The sequence below is a fragment of the Neomonachus schauinslandi genome, chromosome 15 (genome assembly GCF_002201575.2).
Source record: "Neomonachus schauinslandi chromosome 15, ASM220157v2, whole genome shotgun sequence".
In the NCBI taxonomy this organism is placed as follows: Eukaryota; Metazoa; Chordata; class Mammalia; order Carnivora; family Phocidae; genus Neomonachus; species Neomonachus schauinslandi.
The window spans coordinates 16,421,906-16,445,551 of record NC_058417.1 but is presented as its reverse complement, the minus strand read 5'-3'; the positions used below and the strand labels follow the sequence as shown (position 1 = coordinate 16,445,551).

General features: G+C 40.7%; 1 protein-coding gene across 1 annotated transcript in view; it reads left to right on the top strand.

Annotated features, from left to right (window-relative positions):
* Window positions 1-22,884, top strand: part of EFCAB5 (EF-hand calcium binding domain 5) — a 138,778-nt gene extending 115,894 nt beyond the window's left edge. Inside the window, exons 19-23 of the mRNA XM_044921814.1 lie at window positions 3,831-3,934; window positions 7,321-7,574; window positions 8,748-9,034; window positions 9,447-9,543; window positions 22,691-22,884. Coding sequence (XP_044777749.1) covers window positions 3,831-3,934; window positions 7,321-7,574; window positions 8,748-9,034; window positions 9,447-9,543; window positions 22,691-22,884 — 936 coding nt within the window. The remainder of the gene's footprint in view (window positions 1-3,830; window positions 3,935-7,320; window positions 7,575-8,747; window positions 9,035-9,446; window positions 9,544-22,690) is intronic.
* The last annotated feature ends 762 nt before the right edge of the window (window positions 22,885-23,646 follow it).

The window sequence follows — 23,646 nt, the reverse complement described above, 5'->3', positions numbered from 1 at the left end:
AATTGACCAAATGATTTTAATTTCCATCTGGAGGAAGAATAAATGTGTGAGCATAGCTGAGAAAATGAGGGATGAGAGGAAATGTTACAGTCTTGATCTGGGGAAGAAAGGCTAAACCTACACCACAGTTTGAAACAATTCAAGCAAGGTTGCTACATTGATGACATAATAAGGTAGAACTTCCTTGCACCAAAATTATAGACAAAATAAGTTGTTTTAAATAAAGTGGGGGGAAATTGCCACATATTTAGCAAAGGGTTAATACTGTTCTACACAGATCAGTAAGATTAAAAAAAAAAATCCAAAAGAAAAATAAGCAAAAAAAAATCTACAAAAAAAAAAAAATGGGGGGCTGTGCCTGGGTGGCTCTGTCGGTTGAGCATCTGCCTTCAGGTCAGGTCATGATCTCAGGGTCCTGGGATGGAGCCCCGTGTTGGGCTCGGGAGGGAGTCTGCGCGGCGGGGTGTCTGCTTCTTCTCCCTCTGCCCCTCCCCACGACTCATGCTTGCTCTCTCGCTCTCTCTCAAATAAATAAGTAAAATCTTAAAAAAAAATTTTTAAATGCATGCTCAATAAACATGGAAAAAAAATGTTCCATTCTTATAATGAAATAAATACAAAGTTAAGTAAAAGTTAACTTTTACCTACTAAATTGAAAAAGATTTTTTTAATTATAATTTGAAATGCCTTTTAGACTCTTAAGTGGAGCTAGTAAATAGGCAGTTGAATATATGAACCAGTGTTTGGGGAGAAATCCAGCCTAGCAAATAAATGGTATTTAAAACCATGAAGGGTGCCTGGGTGGCTCAGTCAGTTAAGCGTCTGCCTTCGGCTCAGGTCATGATCCCGGAATCCTGGGATCGAGCCCCGCATCGGGCTCCTTACTCAGTGGGGAGCCTGCTTCTCCCTCTGCCTGCCACTTCCCCTGCTTGTGTGTTCTCTCTCTCTCTCTGTCTGACAAATAAATAAATAAAATCTTAAAAAAAAACAAAACAAAACCATGAGGCTGGGTTATACAACATTGTGAATGTGTTTCATGCCACCAAATTGTACACTTTTGAATGGTTGAAGTGATAATATTATGCTATGTGTATTTTACCATAATAACCAAAAACAAAACAAAAACCATGAGACTAGATGGAATAACCAAGGGAATGAATGAGGATAGAAAAAGTCTGAGGTCCAAGCCCTGAGGTTATCTAAATGTTTGGAATCATTGTGGCTCAAAATTATATTTACTTTGACCTATTGTATGAAAAACATTTTGTATCCTGACCCCTGACAAACACACACATACACATGCACGCACGCCCACTTAAAATAGAAGTTTCACAAAAGAACACCTACTTTTACTATGTGATGTTTCTTGATATTTTCTCTTCTATTTTATTTCATTCTTTTTAAAAAAAATGTTTGTCAAAAGAGAAAAAAGCAAAAGAGGATAAATACAAAATAACGTGTAATGCAGAAGGTGAGAATGAATAGATGTTAGTATACCCACTTGCCAAAAGTTCATGTTAGGCCCCTTCTCTTTTACAAAAGACCCTCATTAGTCACCTGTTTTTGCTGCCTGACAGAAATCCAATGAGAATTTTTGCTTTTATGAAAAAAGGCAAAAAGTGGAAATAGTGTTCGGTGTTTGTTTTGCAGGGAGCCCCCAGAGCCGCAAGAGTGGCGCCATCAGGCTCTCCCCACCCCCCCCAACTGCACTCAGCACCTCAACATCAAGCCGTCACCACTTTGAATAGCGTCCATGAGCATCTGTGCTTTATCTCAATTTATTTTCTGTATCCGTTAGCAAGATGTGTTCTAAAGCATCAGAAAAGCCTAAGAGAGGTTATTTTGGGGGTCCAGGAATGCTCAAAAATGTTTCTGTATAAATTAATAGTAATTGCTTCTTCACTTTACACTGTTTTAGCTCATGAAAGTTTTCATAGGAACGTTCTACTTTCAGATAGCGGGGAAAACCTGTATTGGAAGAGTAAGGGGGGAAAAAATAACAAGCCAGTAGCAGAAGAAAGAAAATGGGGGATAATATCATTGCAGCTCTTTTCTCTAAACAGTTTCCTAGAAATTTTTGACTAGAGTTATCTCACTACTGAATAATTAGTGAGGCACTTGCTGAATTTATAGTTCCTTGGTCCAAGTAAAATTAAATGAAAAGCTTATTATGAGGCATATTCTTTATGAAGCCCTTATTTTCTATATTATGTTTCCAGTCTTAACAGAAGTGGCCGAATTGACACAGTTTGGGGGGAAGAGGTGGAAACAGGAGAGGAATTGTTTAGTTTGAACTAAAGATTTAAACCTAGGAACATAGTCACAGTGAGATTCTAAAAAATCCTATTAGTCTAGTATATATAACACCAAATAACAAACCATGGAAGAAATAAATTAGGAAAAGCTAGATGCTCAGTTGCCAACATCAGAGAATCTTTCCAGATTCTCTGTTGAGAACATTTTTCATCTAAACAGTTTGGGTGAACACTTGAGGTCATGACAAGAGGAAGCTCCACACTATAAACCCGTTGTTCCCCGGAGCACCATTCATCATGCAGTCCCTATGGATCCTGTTATCACAGTTTCCCTTTTAATCAAAGAATTTTTTAAAGGTGGACATAAAAACCCCTTTTTAGAGGCACCTGGGTGGCTCAGTCAGTTAAGCGTCTGCTTTTGGGTCAGGTCATGATCCCGGGGTTCTGGGATCGAGCCCCGCATCGGGCTCCCTGCTCAGCGGGGAGCCTGCTGCTCCCCCTGCTTGTGCTCTTTCTATCTTTGTCAAATAATAATTTAAAAAACCCCTTTTTATTCTTCCAATTGAATGTCTTTCCTACAGTTTAGTATATTTTACAGGATATGTTAATCTTACTTTCTTATAAATAATCTCTACCAAAAAAAAAGTTGGTCAAGACTCATTCCAAACTCATCAAATTGTATACATCAAATATGTGCAGTTTTTCATGTATCAGTGATACTTCAATAAAGCTGTTTTTAAAAGGCACTAAAATGGGGTGTCTGGGTGACTTAGTCACTTAAGCATGCAACTCTTGATTTCGAATCAGGTCATGATCTCAGGGTTGTGAGATGGAGCCCCTCGATAGAGGGGGGCTGCTTAAGATTCTCTCTCTCCTTCTTATGCCCCCCCACTTGCACACACACTCTCTCTAAAAACAAAAAAACAAAAAAAGGGCATTAAAATATTTTCACAACCCATAGTTAGGTTATGACCTATAGTTCGAAAACCTCTTAGAGGTGAGGAAGACAAAGGGGCAGCAATAAATATAAGAGTGATTCATAGGAGAACCAGGAGAGAGTGGTGTCCCAAAAGCCAAGTGAATAAAATATGTCAAGAAGGAAATTGTTCACTGAGTCAAATGCTGCTATAGTGGAAGATGATGATTAGGGTTTGATCAGTGGATTTCACAATAAGAGAGTCACTAGTAACCTTAACCAAAATAGTTTTGATGAGATGGTGTAGACAAAGACCTCATGGGAGAATATTTTTTATTGTTCTTACTTTCCTTGGACTTTTCTGTATTTTCCTAATGTTCTATAATGCATGTTTCACATCAAAAAATAATATAAACATATAGTTTTATCACAATTATAAAAAATAAGTTTGTGCATTTAAAAGAATGTTGATAATTTGAATTTTTCTCTCATGAATACCTCATTCTTAATGGTACTGAGTAAGTAAAATGTCCCGGTACTTCAAGCTAGAGATCTAAACTTTCCTAATTTTTTTCCTATTTTTCTGTTCCCAAAACCTTTAATGGGAAAATGAGGTCTAATCATTCCTCTCAGTGTTGAAATCTCTTCCTCTTTTCAAGGATTCAGACTATGTTTTACGCAATATGATGGTTACCGGTCACCTGGGTCTAACAGAAATCCACAAGAACCCCCCTACAATCTTCAGGAAGACATGCATCTTCAGGTATGAGATGCATCTTCATGTCTGTTTTGTTTGACTGCCAAAACACATTCCCCTTGTGCATTAGTAGCTCAATAGTAGTAGTAGTAGAGAGACACAGCTTTTGCCTATTATTAGTATACACCTGAATCCTATTCTAATTGGGTTTTTTTTTTAAGAAAAATTCCTGTCTGCGTGGGACATGTTAATTCCCTTCCCCTTCAAGTCCTTTTTAAAACAGGTTTCGTTGGCATTTTATATTGCACGTTTTTAAGCATGATAGTGTTTTATTTTCTATGATTTTCTTGTAAACATGGAATTCAACAAAAACCCACCAGGATTGTGAAAAAATACATCCACGTCACTTATCAGAGCTCATCATCTTAGTGTTAACAGGCCAGTGAACGTGTACTTTTTATTTAAAGAAGACAGGCTGGGCAGAGGTGGGGAGGAAGCAGAGGATATGGTCTTTAATAAGTACCCAGTAGAGAGTACTTTGAATGCCTTTCACCTGTGGGATGCAAGGACCACCCCCCCCAACTGTGGACAGATGTAAAACAGATCTTAATGATGGACACACGTATTGCAAAAGGGACAGGCTGCTTGTTTAGAGGTCAGTGCAGCTGAGTAGGCAGTAACCTCGCTCAGTCCAGGAGGCTAATTTGACATTTAAGTACATGTGTTAATTAAATTTTAGTTTGGCCTCATACCTGAATGTTCATTCAGGTTTGTTTTTTTTTAAGATTTTATTTATTTTATTTGAGAGAGAATGAGATAGAGAGAGCATGAGAGGGGGGAGGGTCAGAGGGAGAAGCAGACTCCCTGCGGAGCAGGGAGCCCGATGCAGGACTCGATCCCGGGACTCCAGGATCATGACCTGAGCCGAAGGCAGTCGCTTAACCAACTGAGCCACCCAGGCGCCCCTGTTCATTCAGGTTTAAGCTCTTTCCCACATAGTTATTCCTTGCACCAGTCAAGAGTTTTATGAGCGTCCTTGTAACACCCAGGCTCATAACCTTTGATTCCTCTGTGTAACTTAGAACAGGTGCCTTTTAGAGGAATTTAGTTGACCAATCAGCTTTATGGTTATGCCTAGAAAGTTTAGGGTGACATATCATTGCTGTGGTTATCATTCAGACACAAAGTGTAGGCTGGGCAGTGCAGCAGGAAGGGGCGGGAACAGCAAAAAAGAAAAAAGGACATAATCTTACCTGGCATTATAGGATTGCTATTATGAACCATAAATGTGCTTTTTGAGGCTATGCAAAGCACCAACATTTCTCAAATACCTCAGAAGAATGACATCTTAATATCAATGTAGATTGGGAAGGGAGAGGGCGCCTGGGTGGCTCAGTGGGTTAAGCATCTGCCTTTGGCTCAGGTCATGATCTCAGGGTCCTGGGATCGAGCCCCACATCAGGCTCCCTGCTCAGCGGGGAGCCTGCTTCTCCCTCTGCCTCTGTGCTCTCTCTCTCAAATAAATAAATAAAATCTTTTAAAAAGTTTAAAAGATTGGGAAGGAGGAAAGGGGGGGGGAAGATGTGTCTATACCTCACTAGAGAAAAGCAGCTACTACATTCTTTTTTTTTTTTTTTTAAGATTTTATTTATTTATTTTGAGAGAGAGAGAATGAGAGAGAACACGAGAGGGGATAGGGTCAGAGGGCAAAGCAGACTCCCTGCCGAGCAGGGAGCCCGATGCGGGACTCGATCCAGGGACTCCAGGATCATGACCTGAGCCAAAGGCAGTCGCTTAACCAACTGAGCCACCCAGGCGTCCCTGGCTACTACATTTCAATGAGAATCTCTGTCCCCTTGAGGAAGCAGTGCTGCTGATGCCCTACCAGGTCCCTAATGTACCTCTTGCCAGGCCGCTTCAGGTACACTGGAACTTTCTCTAGAGGAGAGTCCTTGACTGATGGGAGCCCCTCACTAGGTGTGCCTCACAGTTATGTAAACAGACACCCAAAGCATCTTAGAGCCAATGACTGATAAAAGACCTCTCCCTTGCCTCAAGGTGGGGCAAATTCTTTGGCTCAGTTTGCCTTCCAGAGCTCCCCTTGAGAGGAGACTGAGGCTAGCCTTCACATTCTTTTTTTTTATTATTTTTATTTTATTGAGAGAGAGAGCGAGCACGAGCGAGGGGAGGGGCAGAGAGAATCTCTAGCTGATTCCGCCCTGAGCGCTGGTCCTAAGGTGGGACAGCATTTCAGGACCCTGGGATCTTGACCTGAGCTGAAATCCAGAGTTGGACGCTTAGGGACACCTGGGTGGTTTAGTCGATTAAACAATTAAGCATTAAGCGTCTGCCTTCGGCTCAAGTCATGATTCTAGGGCCGCAGGATCGAGTCTTCCATCAGGCTCCTTGCTCAGCTGGGAGCCTGTTTCTCCCTCTCCCTCTGCCTGCGGCTCGCCCTGCTTGTGTGCTGTCTCTCTCTGACAAATAAATAAAATCTTAAAAAAAAAAAAAAAGAGTTGGACGTTTAACCAACTGAGCCACCCAGGTGACCCTAGCCTTCACATTCTTTTTTTTAATTTAATTTAAATTAAATTAAATTAATTAACATATAGTGTATTATTGGTTCCAGAGGTAGAGGTCAATGATTCATCAGTCTTATATAATACCCAGTGCTCATTACATCACGTGCCCCCCTTAATGTCCATCACCCAGTTACCCCATCCCCTCACCCCCCACCCCTCCAGCAACCCTCAGTTTGTTTCCTATGATTAAGAGTCTCTTATGGTTTGTCTCCCTCTCTGATTTCGTCTTGTTTTATTTTCCCCCTCCCTTCCCCTATGCTCCTCTGTTTTGTTTCTTAAATTCCACATATGAGTGAGATCATATGATAATCGTCTTTCTCTGACTGACTAATTTCGCTCAGGATCATACCCTCCAGTTCCAACCACACCCTGGCAAATTAGCCTTCACGTCCTCACGTCCTTAATTAGCCTCTCCTCCTTCCCTATTTTACTTTCCTCAGACCTTTACAGGTTTCTCCAGAAAGCACTCCCTCAATCAATCCTCTGCATAAGCATGCCGGGCTCTGGCTCCACTTCTAGGGAACCCGACCTAATAAACTCCTCATTCCTTCTGCCATTCAACCCCCACTTACTGGACAGGATGTAAACAAAACCCAAATACCTTCAGATGAGTATACGTCTAGCAAAGACAGCAGAGCAGAGCCGCGTGATGGAGAGTGACTTCAGGCTGCTTGGTCAGAGGAGGCTTCTCCATCTGACGAGCGAGCTGAGAGGGACAGAGCTGTGTGCGATCCCAGCAGATAAAATCAGGGCTGGTTGGGGGGGTGGGGGCGCAGTGGGCACAAAAGAGAGCAACTCGGTACATTTGGCTGGAGTGTCATGAGCAGGCGGATGTTGTATGATCTTAGGCTTGTTTGGTTTGGGTTTCAGAGACTTCCTCTTCAAGTGTACAGACAGTTCGGAGGTTGTTCTGGCCTCTGTCTGTGGAGAAAACCACATCATAATTCCACTCCGTGAGAGAACAGGAAAAGCCCTGGGAATTCTTGATTTTAACATTGGCAGGAGTAAAATGTTACTGTATCGAGAATTTAAAGATCTACAGAAAATGATGAAGGTGGTCCAAGCTGCCTGCTACGAAATACTGGGCGAATTATCTGGAGAAATAAAGAAAAACTATGTCCTAGGTATTGTGAATGGGGAAACAATCTGAATTCCTGGGTTTAATAAATGTGGGGGGAATCACAGAGTGCAATACATTTCCTAAAAGGAATAGTTAACAATATTTCTTTCTACGTGAAAGGAATTCCCTCATGCAGCCTTGGGCTGGTGAGTATGGTCTATAAAGTAGAGCAAAGGGTGTGAAAGCTCATTTTCTTGGCTGGAATCATATGGTTTCGAACTGGAAGGACTCAGAAAGGCAAAGTAGAACTAGCATTTATTAAATGCCCCATCATGGAGCAAGCACTTTACATATGTAATTTCCATTAGTCCTTACCAATAACTCTCAGGTGAATGGTGATAACTCATTTTACAGGCGAGGAAAGTAAAGTTCAGAGAAACAAAACAACTTGCACCAAATCACACAGTTAATAAGTGGGGAAGCCTGGATTCGCACCCCACTTTGGGTGCTCTGCCCACTATCTTACACAGTATTAATTCGATGGAACATTCTGTTTTACAGATAAGCTAACGCCCATCAAAGTAACAGTCCGTTTGCAAGCTAGTGGCAGACCCAAGACTAGACCCTAGGGCTTGTGATTCCACACCCACTAGGCTACTCTTAGCACAGAACCAGTTTGGGCCTCAGGGAGGAAAGAAGGAAGCATGGAAACCTCTGGCTACCTAGAATGGAGTAAATAGAGTAATGTTGTGTGGGATTAATCTGAGAGGTTTCTTGCCATTAGATAGGGTGGGCTAAGTAGAAAAAAGAAAATGCATGTCTTCTGGTCTTTTGAGCATCCACTCTGTACTTATCCACTAAACGCTTTTACATATATCATCTCATTTAATTCCCACAGGCCACCAGGGAAATAGGGATCAACCCCATGCTCACAGAGAGGAAAAGGGGGTTCAGAGAGACAAAACTAATAAGGGGGAGAGTAAGCATTCAAACTAAGGTCCAACCACCAAACCTGAGTTTTTACCTTTCCTCAAAGCCTCTTCCTGTGAGCTTCACCAGGTGTAATTCCATTTCTGTGTTTTGATTTCATGACTAGAGAAACTAAGATTGTTTAGAACCATAGGATATGGTCTTCTTTTTCCTGGAAAAAAGAAGTTTACTGTATTATGCTCAGAGTGCTATGAAAAACTACTGTATGTACTAAAGAACAGTGTGAGGTGTCACTCTGTTGTTTCAGAGATTGAAAATGTAGGAGAAGTCCAGCGGGCAGGAGTTCTCTTTTTCCGAATCATGCTGCAAGAGCTGCAAGAAAGCCTCCGGCTGCTTACCTCCCTAGACTTCGTATCACTGTTGCTCTGTGATTATAATCTTCCACCAGAGTTCACATCTCCATCAGATAGCAAGTCCCAGGAGTTGGAAGCCAACACAAAGCTCGTACATGACATCCTGATAGGGGTGATCTTGTTCATTCATCCAGAGTTGGAACTATCAGGTGACTTCAGAAACTGGGAAAAGTGTAAACTGGTAAGTTGTTTTGTTTTGTTTTTAAGTAGTCTTTTTATCAAAGAATAACCCACACTAGTTTAGGTATACCAATCATGATCGCACAAATCCTAAATGTACAAATGCAAGAATTTGTATAATATGAACATTTGTAACCAGCATCTACATCAAGAAACAACATCAGCGGCATCCCAAAAGCCTTCCTTTGTACCCTCTCCCCTCACCCGCCTCACACATACACACACACACACACACACACGCACACACACACACTCACCCCAGAGTGACCAGACCAGAATCCTGACTTCTAACACCATAGACTGGTTTTGCCTGTTTTAAAATTTACATACATGGAATTCTGTAAACTGGTGAATTGGGGGTGCTCTCTTTCTACTTGCTGGTGCTCCCATAACTTTTGTTCTTTCGTTCACAGTATGTTAAAAGTTACTTAGTCAAGAATATTTGTGAATTTGATCCGACTGCTAAGAATGTGAAAGTTAATTTACAGCTCATTGGTGAACATATCAGAGGTAAATTTACACGTAATTGTGGTCTAAATCTAACAGCAATAAAACATAGTTGCAATTCAGATATTCAGATATTTTTATTACAATAAAGTAAGTGGCTTATAAACTCAATTTTTAGGAAAAACAGTTCTGATTGTAGTCCTCTTAAAGGGAGGGACACTTTGTCTATAATTGACTGTATTCCCCAAAGTGGCTGTTCATGCCACACATTTGAGAATTCCGAATCACATTCATCTCCCACTTATTGACTACATGTGCATTATTTATTTTTAAAAAAAAAGTGAGTAGGGCCTGCAGTGCAGATAGGAAACAAGTACATTAAAGAAAAAAGACTATTACTATCTTTGGGTTTCAATGAACAGATCATGAGTCTTTGTAGACTACTAACAGACTTTTTTGGAGAAGGAGAATCAGCAGGAATCAAGAGTAGGGAGGCTCCCAGGCTGGAGAAGGTGATGAGCTCTTTGGCCACAGAGAACTGGCCACATATAAGAGTAAAATCCAGGGGCGCCTGGGTGGCTCAGTCAGTTAAGCGTCTGCCTTCGGCTCAGGTCATGATCCCAGGGTCCTGGGATCAAGCCCTGCATCGGGCTCCCTGCTCAGCAAGGAGTCTGCTTCTCCCTCTCCCTCAGTGCTCTCACTCTCTCTCAAGTAAATAAATAAAATATTTTTTTTAAAAAAAGAGTAAATGTCCTGAGTGAAATAGGTGAAGGGATTAAGAGAACACTTATGATGAGCATTGAGTAATATATAGAATTGTGGAATCATTATACTGTGCACCTGAAACTAATATAATACTGTATGTTAACCATACTGGAGTTAAAAATTTTTAAAAGAGTAAATATACCTATACAAGCGTACATTCCTCCACGGGTGTGTGTTATCTCACCAAAGACCTCAGGCCGTTTGTATGAATGGACCGATAAGGAATAAATTTAAAATTTGTTTCTTTTTTTGTTTCTTAGGAAGAACTAATCATCAGTTGGGAAAATGGCTCTATAGAAATTGTTCACTAAACCTGTCCCTATCCTCCCCTTCCCCCCTTTCCTGCTGTCTGTGGAGACTCTGGACCAAGTCAGAAGGGTTTCTAGACTTCTGGGATACACATATGAGGCCAAGAGACTCCGAACCAGAGAGACTCGGAGGAGAAGAGGAAGGGAAAGGCAACCCAGAGGAAGACATCACACTCCTCGGGTGGCTGTGGCAGGGGAAGGAGGTAGCAGTGAGCCAGGGCAGATGGATAAGGGACGGAGATCTTCTGGCCTGGGAAGGCAAGATACTCTTAGAAGTTTGGGAGTGCTGGGGAAGAGGAGAGAAGATGACGTCCAAAGAAAAGTTAACATGAGTTCTTGAGGACCATGAGTGAAGTGAATAAAGATTAGAATTTCTATTTGGAATGGCTTCTACTGTAGCCTCAGGACTCTGGGCTGATTCGTGGGAGCCTCTGAATTCACAGATGTCACACAGATCGCTTCTTTTAAGGTGCTACTCAAGGGAAACAGTAATAACAGTCACAACAAAAACTAACACTTGTTTGCTGGATCTGTGTCTCTACTCGTTCCATACTCGTTTGCTCACTCTTACCTGAAGACTTAAAATCCAGAAGAAATATTCTCTGTGTCAGTGCCTTTAAAGTAGATTCAATCCCCGCCATGAGCCCCAGCACACCCTTCCCCTCCACGTGGGACCCGTTCGTCTAACTGATGTTTTCCCTGAGCCCCTGCTCCACTTGGGTCGCCCCCAACCTGCCAGCCCCTTGGCCAAGAGCCAGACCCTGCTGCCGGGGTCACTCATGTCCTCTCAGACTGATATTTCCCCTACTTGGGCAAGGACGCAGGCACTCACCACTGAACAATCTAGTCCTTCTGTCAAATGGGAGCTGGGGATGAGGAGCAAGCCCTTCCACTCTCCATCTTGCAGGTGTGTTCAGGATTTGGCTTTCGCCCTTAATCAGCTCATCCCCAGACAAAGATATATACTGTGACGTTGTCCCAAGGCAGGTTCCACCTCCGACTTGCCTGTGTCAGAACTACCTCCCATTAGTCATTTTAGCTCCTTTGTTTGAGAAAACATGCAAATTTCTGCCTCCTTTTGCCTGACCGCACTTTAAATTGTGCTAGCCAATTTCTGAGCAGCCTTGATCGTCAACGCTCCCACCACTTTCTCTTCTCCAACAGTGTCCTCAGGTGGCAGGAAATCCAATTGCAGTAAATGGAGTTGGATTCAGCCACAACTCAATAGCCTATCACCACCGCCAAAGCTGGAGCGTTATCATAGTCTCTGTGGCAACCAAGAAAGTTCATGGGCCACCAGATACCAACCCTCTCTCCTTCAGATGCAATTGTATCAGGAAATTCTAAGCTCTCCATTTGGGGAAGGGAAGGGGACCTCATTGGGACCCCTTTCTGTTTGTGCTGGAAAAAGAGGAGCCTTCTGGAAGGGCAATTTGTTGCTCAAAATGTATCTGAGCCGGGGCACCTGGATGGCTCAGCCGTTAAGCGTCTGCCTTCGCCTCAGGTCATGATCCCAGGGTCCTGGGATCGAGCCCCGCATCGGGCTCCCTGCTCAGCGGGAAGCCTGCTTCTCCCTCTCCCACTCCCCCTGCTTGTGTTCCCTCTCTCGCTGTCTATCTGTCAGATAAAAAAATAAAATCTTAAAAAAAAAAAAATGTATCTGAGCCTTCCAGCAGTGTTAACTAAGACCCCACTCAGTAGCTCTACCCAGCATGAAATACCACCAACATTATCTGTCCCTTCTGCACATCTTGGGGAGGGACTGTTAACATAGCTCCTAACCCACCAAGCCTTCCAAACTAACAATTTTGCCAAGAAGATAAAATTGGGGCTGGTGATTGCCTATACTTTCTTAGGACTTCTGTTGCCAACTTTCACCCTACTACATCCTAGTTCTAGAAAAGAATATATATTTTTTAATGTTTAGAAAACCTTACACCTTTACTTATTATTTTTTAATTTTTGGTCCTAGATTTTTTGAGATATAATGACATATAACCATGGTATTAGTTTAAGGTGTACAACATAATGATTTGATATATGTATATACTGAGAAATGGTCATCACAATAGGTTTAGTTAACATCCATCCCTTCACATAGTTACAAGATTTGTTTCTTGTGATGAGAACTTTTAAGATCTACTCTCTTAGCAACTTTCAAATAAACAGTATAGTATTGTTAACTACAATCACAAGGCTGTACATTACATTCCCAGAATTTATTTATCTTATAACTGGAAGTCTGTACCTTTTGACCACCTTCACACATTTCCCCCAACCCCTAACCCCTACTTCTGGTAACCACCAATCTGCTCTCTGTTTCTATGAGTTCAGTTCTTTCAGATTCCACAGACAAGTGAGATCATATAGCACTTGGCTTTCTCTCTGTGACTTATTTCACTTAGCATAATGATTTCAAGGTCCATCCTTGTTGTTGCAAATGACAGGATTACCTTCTTTTTATGGCTGAATAATATTCCACCGTATATACGTACACCATGTTTTCTTCATCCATCCATCGATGGACACTTTGGTTGTTTACATGTCTTGGCTATTGTAAGTAATTGCAATAACATGGGAGTGCAGATTCCCTTTGAGGATGGGATTTCATTTCCTTTGAATCTATATCCTAAAGTGGATTTGCCGGATCCTATGGTGGTTCTTTTTTTTTTTTTTAAAGATTTTATTCATTTATTTGACAGATAGAGAGAACAAGTAGGCAGAGAGGCAGGCAGAGGGAGAGGGAGAAGCAGGCTCCCCACTAAGCAGGGAGCCCGATGCGGGGCTCGATCCCAGGACCCTGGGATCATGACCTGAGCCGAAGGCAGCCGCCTAACCAACTGAGCCACCCAGGCGCGCCGGTGGTTCTATTTTTAATATTCTGAGGAACCTACATGGCTTTTTATAGTGGCTCTACCAATTTACATTCCCACCAACAGTGTACAAAGGTTCTGTTTTCTCCACACCTTCGTCAATACTTGTTTTTTGTCTTTTAGATCACAGTCATTCTAACAGGTGTGATGTGATACATCATTATGGTTTTGGTTTGCATTTCTAGAAAGGGTGTTTTATATTCTGGTGGAATTCCAGGCAGCGGAATTCCACCTTTAGATTGAGGCAGTCATCTATGGAGGAGCATTGGGCAGCTTTGTTCAGCAGGCTTGCCTTCCCAAGGCTGTGCCATTGCACTGACATACTTTCCTGTGGGGATCCCAGTGACTCCAGTGACCGGGACAACTGTGCATGCAGTAGGGCATCAAAAGCACTCCCAGGAGCTGGCCTCTTCTACCCGAAGACCCATGACCTGACCACCTTCTCAAGGAGCTAGTCTCCCCCCTCCACTTGGGACCTCTGCTGCCAACCTTGCCTGCCCTTTCTGTAGGGTGTCTTGTACCTGTCCCATGTTCCCCTCCCAGCGGGTTTGGACAGATGCTGTCTACTAGGAAATGTTCTCAGACCTAGAAGCAAGAAGAATGCTGTCTCTCATTTCAAGTGTGACCAGAATCACTTTGCTCTCTAGAGCCTGTATTTCTGGCCATACTTCTTCCCCATGCCTAAATCCAAGGGTCTCTTAAGTCCACAGGCACTGGTCTCTGCAGGAGTCCCCAGACCCTCCACTTCCCCTACAAGAGCCCTAGAGCTCCTCCTAAGCCAAAGTAGCCAGAACCTCAGTGCCATTACCATCTGTAAAGAAATTCACCAGCTTCCTCAAAAACAAAAACAAAACACCACCATGATCCTCCAAAGAGGGCAATGGAGGGAGATACCCCACCGTCAGAGGGAAGGACTGCCAGACTCGTAGCCCTGATTAACTCTGTCTTCAAGATTCTCCTTCCCCAGGTGATCTTTTCCTAAGTGCTATCACCATCACCATGGTGGCTCTAGCAAGTGCTATTCTCTATCTCTCTCCATTACAAGAGTGGGACAAGAATCTCCTTCATTCCGCACAGCACAGCTGAAGATGAGACAGGAATGTTCCACAAGATTCTCTCACTTTCCAGAAATAATATGAATACAGAACTGAATTGAATCTGCAACTGTGAGGATGTGCCTGGTTCTTTTAAATTTTTTTTAAGATTTTATTTATTTGTCAGAGAGAGAGAGAGCACAAGCAGGGGGAGTGGCAGGCAGAGGGAGAGGGAGAAGCAGGCTCCCCACTGAGCAGGGAGCCCGATGTGGGACTCAATCCCAGGACCCGGAGATCATGGCCTGAGCCGAAGGCAGCCACTTAACTGACTGAGCCGGTCAGGTGCCCTGTGCCTGGTTCTTTTAAAGGAGTCAGAGTGAAATGGGTAACAAGATACCAAGAGCATTGTTTTGTCCTATTAATTTGGACCCTCTATAGACTATCATTGGCTTGGATTTGCAGTTCTCTAACACCTTCTTAGACCTAGTTTCTTGGATGATGATTCCTTCTGGGCTTTGTTGTTTTCCTACCTGTAGGAAGAAACCTGCAATCACAGTAGACCTGGGTTTAACAGGGAGCCTGGAGTGTGCCATTTATGAAGTGCTCACAGATGTCAGGTTCTAGAGGAAGAAACACCCATTCAGTTTCAGAAAAGATTCCTTTTGTCCTGGAAAAAACCTCTTAAAGGGCCCTGTTAGTGAAGATATTGGACAAGTATTCATTCACACACTGTTTGGGAAACTATTTTAGGCTTCAGTAAAGACTTGGGGCCTGGATGCTTGATTCATTTCCCATGTATGCAGACCGCTTCCATCTCCAGTCCCAGTCCCCCAGGGAGAAAGAAGAAAGAAAAAAAAAATCAAATAATCAATTCTCTTTTGCTCCTTACCATTCCTTTTGATTTTAAATTTTGAAGTTTTCCAACAGTAGTTACTGAATTTAGAGAAACGACATGGTTTTATTTGTCTAGGTACCATCACTGATGCTTTAATATCTGATAAAGTCTGCTAAAAATCAGTTTAATGAGAACATTTTTTCTATTTAAGGCAAACATAATTTTCAAGATTTCCTTAACACATTTTTTTTCATTTTAGTGGATGTTAAATAATCTTTTATCACGAAGGATTATAAAAATTATATTTTTATTAAAGTATTTTAAAAGGTCGAAAAGAACTAAAAGCCTATTAACAGAAGAGTCACTAACCCATCCCTCTTCTCTCTTCTCACTGTCCCCAGTCCCCCTTACCAGAAGCAATTCTTTTTGACTCTTTTGACTGTTTCTTCTGACATTGGCATGTTTCTGTATTTCTAATATTATACAATATTGCTATCTTTTCATTCATCAGTTTTCAACCTTATCAATTATTTCCTATTACAGATGAAAGTTTAGTTCTATTATACCACCATTCTCTTATCCTAACCTCCCAATGTAACTATATTACCATTTGGGGTTAAATCAAAATGCAGTGTTCACATGATTTTGCCTATGCAAATATTATCTATAGCTGAACACTGCAACATATTTGGATTGCTCCTTTTTCACTTTTTGTTTTTCCTGAAGTAAATAATTAGCTTTATTTTTTTAATTGCTGAATTTTCTTGGTATTTCTTCATAATTCCCACCCTATCCTTTTGTCTTTCCATATAATTTCCCAAAAGAGACATTTGGGGGAAAGTTTTATCAGGTAACTTTTTTAGTTCCATTTTTTTTTTTTTCTTCAAGACATCTATTCTAGAGATCTTGATTCTCTTTCTATCTAGGGTCTTCCCCCACCCCAGATCTGCTACTCAGTTGCTTTCCTGAAATTCATTCTGTTGCTATCATAGGAATTTACTTTGCCTTGTTCTGAGGTAGCAGATCTCCAGTAGTTTTCTGAGGAAGAGTGGGTGAATGGTAAATTTTTTGAGACCTTTCATGTCTGAAAATGTTTTTATTCAGCCCTCATATTTGATTTGGTTTGCCAGAGAACATAATCTTGAAGACAATGCCTCATTGTCTTTTTCGAGAAATTGAGATTATAATTCACATACCACAAATTTCACCAATTTATAGTGTACCATTCAGTAGTTATTAGTATATTCACAAGGCTTTGCAACTATCACTGCTATCTAATTTTAGAATATTTTCATTGCTCCATGGGGCGCCTGGGTGGCTCAGTCGTTTAGCATCTGCCTTCGGCTCAGGTGATGATCCCAGGGTCCTGGAATGGAGTCCCGCATCGGGGCGGGGGGGGGGCCTGTTTCTCCCTCTCCCACTCCCCCTGCTTGTGTTCCCTCTCTCGCTGTCTCTCTGTCAAATAAATAAATAAAAATCTTATAAAAATTTTTTTCATTGCTCCAAAAAAAGAAACCCAGCAGCACCCATTAGCAGTTACTGGCTCTAGCCCCTCTCTACCGCAGCCCCTGGCAACCACTAATCTACTTTTTGTCTCTAAGATTTGCCTTTTCTAGCTAGACATTGCATATAAATGGAGTCATACAACAGGTTACCTTTTGTATCTGGATTATTTCATTTAGCAAAATGTTTGACGGTTCATCTTTGTTCTATGTATCAGTACTTCATTCCTTTTTTACGGCTGAATATTCTATTATATGGAGATACCAAATTTTACTTATCCATTTATCAGTTAATGGACATGTGGGTGGTTCCTACTTTTTGGCTACTGTGTATATAATGCTGCTATGAACATTTGTTTACAAGTTTTTGTGGGAGCATGTGCTTTTAGTTCTCTTGGGTATATAATGAGTGGAATTGCTGAGTCATACGGAAACTCTCTGTTTAACTTCTTGTGGAACTAGCTCCATCGTCTGAAGAAATTTGGAAACTTCCAAGATTGCTGTTGAGACGTCTAAAGCCTTTCTGAAACCTGATTCTGTGCATGTGACTTCTTCGTTTTTGTTTTGTTTTGTTTCTTTCCAGAAGCTGGAGAATCACCACCTTCCACTCCAAGACTAAAATTTCATAATGCTATGCCTTGATATGGGGCTGTTTTCATCCATTGATCTGAGCATTCACTGGGCCTTTTCTCTTGTGACACTCAGGTCCTTAAGTTCTGTGTGATTTCTCCCATGGCATCACCGTTGTGACCGCAGGCTGTGCCCTCTGGGCACTGCACAAAGGTGCCCTGCTGAGGAGGTGGGTGGGGGCTGAAATCTAACCAGGATTCCATTCACTCAACTGTGCGCCTTAGCTTAAGGCTATGTCTGCTCAGAAGAGGGGCATCCTTTTCTTTCCACATCTTTTTCTGTTTACCAAGCTGCACTCACAGAGTGCATTCATCCATGCTAGGTGTCTTTTTCTCATTTACATAAAGGTGACCTAGAAGTTGGTGGTGACCCTGCTCTCCCTTTTGTGTGTTCCTTCTTTGGAACTCCTATTATTCAGACATTGGATCTCCTAGATGAAGTCTCTCAAATCCCTATATTTTCTCTCCTATTTTCCATCTTTTTGTCTCTTTGTTTCACTTTGAGACATTCTGTCAACCTTATCTTCTAATCCTATTGAATTCTTGTTTCTGCATGTTTTAATGTCTAAGAGCCTTGGTTCTCTAAATATTTGCTTTGTGCAACATCTTGTTCACATTTCATGAATGCAATGCCTTCTCTCTCTGAGGGTATTAACAATAATTCTTTTTGGAAGTTTTCTTTTCCCTGTTGTTTCTCCTTTCTTTCTGTTTTAGTGTTTTGGTCTCTGCATCTCATCTCTACGTCACACCGCCGGACAACTTCCTCTCTCCAACACTAAAAGTTTGTTTCTCAGAGAGGGTAACATAGAAAGTCTCTGGGCTGGGGGACATCAGACACAGTCGAGACAGTACCAGAGTGAAAATGGGGAGAGCATGAGTGTGTTTACTGAATATAGAGACTTCTGTAAGCTTTCCCCACAAGGCTCCAGACAAAAAGGAGAAAACAGAAGGAGCAAACAACTGATGCCTGTACATTTGGGGTATAAGAAAAATATCATAGGTGGGCGCCTGGGTGGCTCAGTTGGTTAAGCGACTGCCTTCTGCTCAGGTCATGATCCTGGAGTCCCGGGATCGAGTCCCACATCGGGCTCCCTGCTCAGCGGGGAGTCTGCTTCTCCCTCTGAGCCTCCCCCCTCTCATGTGCTCTCTCTCATTCTCTCTCTTTCAAATAAATAAAAAAATCTTTAAAAAAAAATCATAGGACTTCTATTTGTAATTATTTTATCCCACCATTGCCTAATTTCTATTTTTTGTTTTTAAATATTTTAAAATGAATAACTTATAAATAAACATATATGGGGGCTCGTGCTCAAACTATTGTTACTGATGGAGGCACATAATCAAAAGAGTTTAGAGGCCACGGCATTAAATTATGAATTTTTGTAAAGTAAACTGCATTCATTTCAATTCTCCACATTTGATTTATAGCTGTATCATGAAAACAAGCCAATACAATGTGATATATCGTACAGAAATTTTGCTTACAACAAAAATGAAACTAATATACCTGCAAGAACTCAATGTTCCACCTGGAACAAAATTCTACCCAACTTTGGATAATTAAAGAAATCATGTGCTTTTACCTCCCCACTTACCACCGAGTCCTTCCTGATAAGCTGGAAGCAGCACTCTACAGTACATTTTAGACCACATTAAATTAACAATGACATATTAAGTGCCCGACTGCCATGGCAAATATGAGTTTTCTGACCTATATAAAAACTGAAATATGCGCACATGTGCTCTTTTAAGTATACAATGTGGCATGGACATTCAGCTCATTGCATGTGGCAGTAATGTTAAGAGGTGGCATAGGGTATATAAAGCAATAGAAATAAAGGAACTAAAACTAAGAACTAACGATAAGGAGAGGAACATTCAAGAAATACTGCTGATCTTGAGTTATTAGTTGAAAGGAGCAGTTAACACTTTAACTTTGGAACTTGATGCTTAAGTACGTCATGATTTTTTGCTTTACCCATCTTTCTAATTGTAATTCCCCAAAGGATTTAACTAATCTAGTGTTAAAGCAGTGATCCATAATGGGAGTTTGAATTAGAAATATCCTAGAACATCCCAATGTCTTCAGCAAAATCAATTCCTTATGGAAGTTTGATTAAACTAGAACCTACAAAAATACCATAAAATGTTTCTGAGTTAATAGGTTCATAAACGGATTCGAAGGTTGAACCAGCAATTCTTTTAGCTCAGGTGTCTTCAAATAATTTAGTATAACCTTCACCAAGGCAAAGCAAAAAAATATAATTTCTTATGGTTAGAAAAGAAACAAAAGTAGTATATCTGCTTGAAAGAATTACCACCCCTGTGCAATCTGACTCTGTCGTCTGCCAAGCTGCAAAATCTGGCATCTCTCCACCACAAGAGGGCAGTAGCGCTCAACCGTCGTTGATGGAAACCCAACAGAGCCAAGGAGGCTTCATTAGAGAAATCGTTACAGCCAGTTGTTAACACATCAATCTCTCATTGGAAAAAGCAGGCAAACAGGAACCACAGCCCAGATAGGCCCAGAGCTTCTGTCCCCGGTAACAAAAAGACAGGAAATAAGCAAAAGGGGCTGGTGAAAGGGAGCGTCCTCCCTCCCCATCCTCGTGTCCTTCAATCACCGTGGAGATGGCTGACTACCTTAATATTGGCTGCAGATAGGGGTCTGTTTCATTTGGATGTTCAGATAAGCACACTGTGGCAGGCATCAATGGAACACAGCTCTTAATGCAGATTTGGGAAAGGCAGGATAAAAACTGTTCGGTGCAGCAGAGCTATCTCAGAAAATGAATTAGGATTGGTTTTAGGAATGAAACCTGGGATAAACTTTAGATTCATGACATTGGAACATTAAGATAATCAAAGTAATCTTTGCAGCCTATAGCATTACCTTGTAAAGGTTCCAGGAAGCTAATTAATACAAAAAGGGATCAATTATAACAAATGCACCTCAATATTTTAAGTATGTGTGTTCATTGGTCTAGTATTGCCCATAACTTGAGATGAATCAGGTATTTTTAATGTGCTCTCATGACCAGCATCTGTTTTTGTTTTTATTCATAACTGTCATTTATGTTACTGAGCTATTACCTGAAGACTTTTAATATTTGAAAAACCTAACTTAATCCATAATTTAATGTTGTTTCAACATTTATTGAACAATTACAATTGAGAGAAAAGATGGTGCTTCTGTGTGTATTAAAAGAGAAAATTTTAGAAAATTGTACCTCCACGTTTTAAAGTCATCCTCAAATAAAAATTGAGACTTTTGAATATTTCCCACTTTTTATGTGCCTTTCATATCTCATATTGTACCTTTTGTTGTAGTCAAAACTTCAAAACCATAGAAAGGCTAAATCTAATTCAGGGAATCTTGTTCCTTCATAGAAAGAAGGGACAGAATACAGGGAAATAAAATACGTTCTGTCATCCTAATAGATACCCATGAGGGACATAATTGTCATTGTTGTTAATGAGCCATTGGACAGAAGATGATATTTAAAAACTCTTATTCAAGTATAAGTATCATTTAATGGTTTATTCAACTCAAATTAGCAAACATTATTGAGTTAGGCACTGTGGTAGCAGGATTAACAAAAATGAATAAAACATCGAGCTGAGGGTGAGAGTCACCTAAAAGCAGGAAGGTAATTAATATTTTTTAGCAACTACTCTGTAACAGATTGTTCCATATCTTTTCTCATTAATCCTCATAACAATTCTGAGGCATCATCCCTGTTTATGGAAGACGAAACAGGCTAACAGCAATTAAGTGGACTGCTCAAAGTCACAGAACTAGTTGATGTAGAGCCAAGATTGGAACCCAGATCTGTTCAACTTTTAATGCATGTTCTCTTTTCATTGGACCATTCTACCTGAATATTAGTGATTGACTCCTGGGGAACAGTAACTTTTATAAACGGCAGTTTAATAGTTTACAATTTAGGGCGCCTGGGTGGCTCAGTTGGTTAAGCGACTGCCTTCGGCTCAGGTCATGATCCTGGAGTCCCGGGATCGAGTCCCGCATCGGGCTCCCTGCTCGGCAGGGAGCCTGCTTCTCCCTCTGACCCTCCCCTCTCTCATGTGCTCTCTGTCTCTCTCATTCTCTCTGTCTCAAATAAATAAATAAAATCTTTAAAAAAAAATAGTTTACAATTTAACAAATGAAACATAATGGTATGTAGTCATTACATATTTTAAAATAAAATTTAATTAGGAAATATTTTAAACATAGAAGTTAGAGGGGCGCCCGGCTGGCTCAGTTCAAAGAGCTTGAGGGCTTGAGTCTGAGCCCCACATTGGGTGTAAAGTTTACTTAAAAAAAAAAAAAAGTTAGAGACTAACACCTGTGTAGTCGTTACAGAGCCATATGCTATATTTAATCTTAACATTATGTATGAGTCAGACACTTTTAAAGAAATAAAACATTATAGAAACAGTTGAGACTTTCTACCTCTCCTTGATCCCACTCTCCTTCCTTTCTCTCTAGAGATAACGCTATTATGAATTTGATGTTTATCAGTTTTATGCATGATTTCTTACTTTGACTACATGCTTATGAATCCATAAACAATATAACATTATTTTGCAGGGTTTTAAATTGTGTTTTAGTTGTATCCAAACGAACATTTTTTAAAAAGATTTTATTTATTTGAGAGAGAGAGAGAATGAGCCGGGAGGAGGGACAGAGGGAGAGGGAGAAGCAGACTTCCCGCTGAGCGGGGAGCCCAATTCCATCAGGGACTAAGCCGAAGGCAGCCACTTAACCGACTGAGCCACCCAGGTGCCCCAAGAACACATTATTTTACAACTTACTTTTTGTGATGATATGTTTTTGAGATTTATCGACAACGGCCTATGTAGCTCTAGTTCTCTAACCATAAAATGCTACATAGTATTATATGAATGTACCAAAATTTATTTCTCTTTACTTATAATTACATAAATAAAATTCTTCTTTGGTTTTGACTCAAAGCATATCTGACCAACTTTCCTCATAATACTGGAACTTGTATTTTAATAATAAAAGTACAAGGGGCGCCTGGGTGGCTCAGATGGTTAAGTGTCTGTCTTCGGCTCAGGTCATGATCCCAGGGTCCTGGGATCGAGTCCCACATCGGGCTCCCTGCTCCTTGGGAGCCTGCTTCTCCCTCTGCCCCTCTCTCTCTGTCTCTCATGAATAAATAAATAAAATCTTTAAATAATAATAATAATAATAATAAAAGTACAAAACTATCCACTTTTTTTTTTTCTCGGTACAGATCATTCTCGAATCGAAGTATGGGAATTTGGTAATATTGTCATCGAATACCTCTACCAGTGGGCACACATCTGTTTAGCTCTCATGGAGCTAAACAAAAAACGAAGTAGTGCTCTCGCACCCCCGTTGCCCTCCAAGACCGACTCCTGTGTGTATGCAAAAATGCCAAAGGAAACCGTGCCAGGGAAATGCTAATGAATTAGTACTGTATTTAGGATATTTTTGTCATGTTCAGTTTTGTGAACTATAAAATATTTTCAATTGGAAAGGAGTGCCACATAGACATATCCGGCTCCTAGACATTTACCTCAGCACTTTCTAAAACGAAAAACGCTACCTAAGGAGAAATTTGATCTAAAAAATATCCAGTGAAGGTAGCTGTAACCAAATGTATGTTATGGCATATACTTAAAAGTTTCCTTTTAGTTTTAACTGTGTATCTGCCATGGGACTATTGTGGTTAATTGGGTAGAGTTATTTTAATTATTTTAAGGTACAAAGTAAAGACTGAGAATTTAAGGGGAAAATGGCAGTTTTTACATTAAAAGGGTACCAAGTAATAAAGATTTTAAATGAACTGGGAATTGTTTTTCTACTTTTTCAAAGACTTAAGTGAGCACCCCCTCTTCCCTCTCCCCATCTCCGACTCACCCTCCCCACTCACTTTAACAAGTTATTCCAATGAACAGAAATTCTTGTGGGAAAATGTCCATGACTCATGGAAAAAAGAAAACACCTTTTTTTTTTTTTAATAACAAAAACCTCTCAAGTTCAAGAACTGCAAAAAGAATTTATATTTATTTAAAGCTTATTATTACAGCAAACTTTACTGCTCTTTTGTGAGATTTCATCTTTGCAATAAGATATCTGATGAGAGTCCATTTTTAATAAAAATTTGGGAAATTAAACTTCATTTTCTTTATTTGGTTGACAAAATGTGATGTGTTCCAAACATCT